General features: G+C 38.5%; 1 protein-coding gene across 1 annotated transcript in view; it reads left to right on the plus strand.

Moving 5' to 3' along the window:
* The first annotated feature begins 735 nt into the window (after nucleotides 1–735).
* The window catches only part of MELK (maternal embryonic leucine zipper kinase), an 85,831-nt gene continuing 84,126 nt past the window's right edge, over nucleotides 736–2,440 (plus strand). Inside the window, exon 1 of the mRNA XM_012802298.2 lies at nucleotides 736–793. Within this exon, the coding sequence (XP_012657752.1) occupies nucleotides 736–793 (58 nt within the window). The remainder of the gene's footprint in view (nucleotides 794–2,440) is intronic.

Consider the following 2,440-nt stretch of genomic DNA (forward strand, 5'->3'; position numbering starts at 1 on the left):
CTCAAGCTGTTGCCCTGGGCAGAGTGCTGTGGCATCACAGCTCACAGCAACCTCAAACTCTTAGGCTTAAGTTATCCTCTTGCCTCAGCCTCCCAACCAGCTGGGACTACAGGTGCCCGCCAGAACACCCAGCTAGTTTTTGGTTGTAGTTGTCATTGTTGTTTGGCAGAACTGGACTGGCTCCAAACCCGTCAGCTCTGGTGTACATGGCTGGTGCCCTAGCTGCTAAGCTACCGGCGCTGAGCCTTTGTTGGATTTTTCTTACTGTGTTATGGTTTATATTAATATATTCCATAAATATCTGTTGTTATATGTATTACAAATACCTTCTCAAATTCATGATTTTCTCTTTTAATGGTATCTTTGGATGTGCAAAAGTTATTAACTTTAATGTTTAATGTATTAATCTTTTTATGAGTAGCATTTTATCTGTTTAAAAGATCTCCTATCCTGAAATAATGCTAGTATTTTTAAAAAAGTTTAAAGTTCTAGCTTTCATACTTAAGTCTTTATCTGTAATTCATTTTTATGTATGGTATAAGATAGGAACCTGGTTTTCTTTTGATATGGCTAATCAGTTCTTTCCAGTATTATTTATATGCCTAAGACTTATTAAATATTTACTGTTATAGGAATGGAAGAGATAATCTGGTATTGTTTTTTTGATTATTTATAATCTCTGTCTTATAGGTTCATTTTTTAATTTGGAATAAACTACTAACTTCTAGGAGGACTATGAAAGATTATGATGAACTTCTCAAATACTATGAATTATATGAAACTATTGGGACAGGTAATTATTATTTTTTTCATGAAGGTAGAGGGTAGATCAACTATTTGAATATATAATCAATTTGGGCAGGCATGAACATTTCAGTCTAACTTACGTAGTTTTAAAATTCTTACTTTAGTAAGAAAAAGTGGAACAAAGAGGGCAGAGAATAGTAGGAGAGCCCTTGAAGATCTTGCAAAGACTTTGTATGCCTAAGTATTATTTATTATTTAAAATAAAAGTCATTAGAGGGTTTTGAGCCAAGGAATAATTTGTACTGTGTAAAGTTATACAAAGTTACTCTGGCTGTTGGTAGAGAAAAGACTGGATTGAAGTGGAAAAGGGCAGGAAAGACTTGTTAGGAGGCTTTTGGGGTGATTTAGGTGAGTAATGTCAGAGATAATGGTGGCTTGGACAAATTAATGGTAGAGAAATTAGTGAAAGGGATAGGATTCTGTACATGCGCACTCTGTGTTTGTATTTTATTTTATTATTTTTTTTGAGACAAGAGACTCAAGCTGTCGCCCTGGGTAGAGTGCCATGGCATCACAGCTCACAGCAACCTCCAACTCCTGGGCTAAATCGAGTCTCCTGCCTCTGCCTCCCAAGTAGCTGGGATTACAGGCACCTGCCACAATGCCCGGCTGTTTTTTTGGTTGCAGCCATCATTGTTGTTTGGCGGGCCTGGGCTGGATTCGAACCTGCCAGCTTAGGTGTATGTGGCTGGCGCCTTAGCTGCTTGAGCCACAGGTGCCGAGCCTATGTTTGTATTTTAATTTATTTATCAAGGTGTTAACATACAGTAAAATATAGGCAGTCCCTGAGTTACAAACCCTTGACTGATGTATGACTCGGATTTATAAATGGAGGCTATTATAGGCAGTCCCTGGGTTATGAACAAGATAAGTTCTCTAGGTGTGTTCTTAAGTTGTATTTGTATGTAAGTTGGAATAGACACATTTACCTATTACCTGTAATAGCCTCCATTCTTAAGCATAAGTTGTACAAACATCTGCTGTATGTTTGTAACTCAGGGACTTAGGGTAATATCCTCCATTTGTAACTGAGCTGTATGTAAGTTGGATGTTTGCAAGTCAGGGACTACCCATACAGGCAATAGGTGAGTGTACCCATTCCAACTTATATACACATTCAACGTAAGAACAAATCTACAGAATCTATCTCGTTTGTAACCTAGGGATTGCCTGTGTGCAAAGTGTACTAATCTGGATGGAATTTTATAATATATTCTATATATGTGTGCACATACCCATGTATTTCCTGCTTAGATTAAGGACTTGCTTACTTCCCCCCAAAATAACCACTGATATATTTTCAATGCAGAACCAATGGGATTTACTTATTTATTTTTGGGACAGAGTCTCACTATGTTGCCCTCAGAGTGCTGTGGGATAATAGCTCACAGCTCACAGCAACCTCAAACTCTTGGGCTTAAGTGATTCTCTTCCCTCAGTGTCCTAAGTAGCTAGGACTATAGGCGCCCACCACAATGCCTGGCTTTTTTTTGTTGTAGTTGTCATTGTTGTTTAGCTGGCCCGGGCCAGTTTTGAACATGCCAGCCTCAATGTATGTGGCTGGTACCGAGTCACCAATGGGATTTATTTATTTATTTATTTTTTGAGACAGAGCCTCAAGCTGTCCCCCTGG

This window comes from Otolemur garnettii, unplaced genomic scaffold (genome assembly GCF_000181295.1).
Source record: "Otolemur garnettii isolate 467f Iridium unplaced genomic scaffold, OtoGar3 scaffold00014, whole genome shotgun sequence".
In the NCBI taxonomy this organism is placed as follows: Eukaryota; Metazoa; Chordata; class Mammalia; order Primates; family Galagidae; genus Otolemur; species Otolemur garnettii.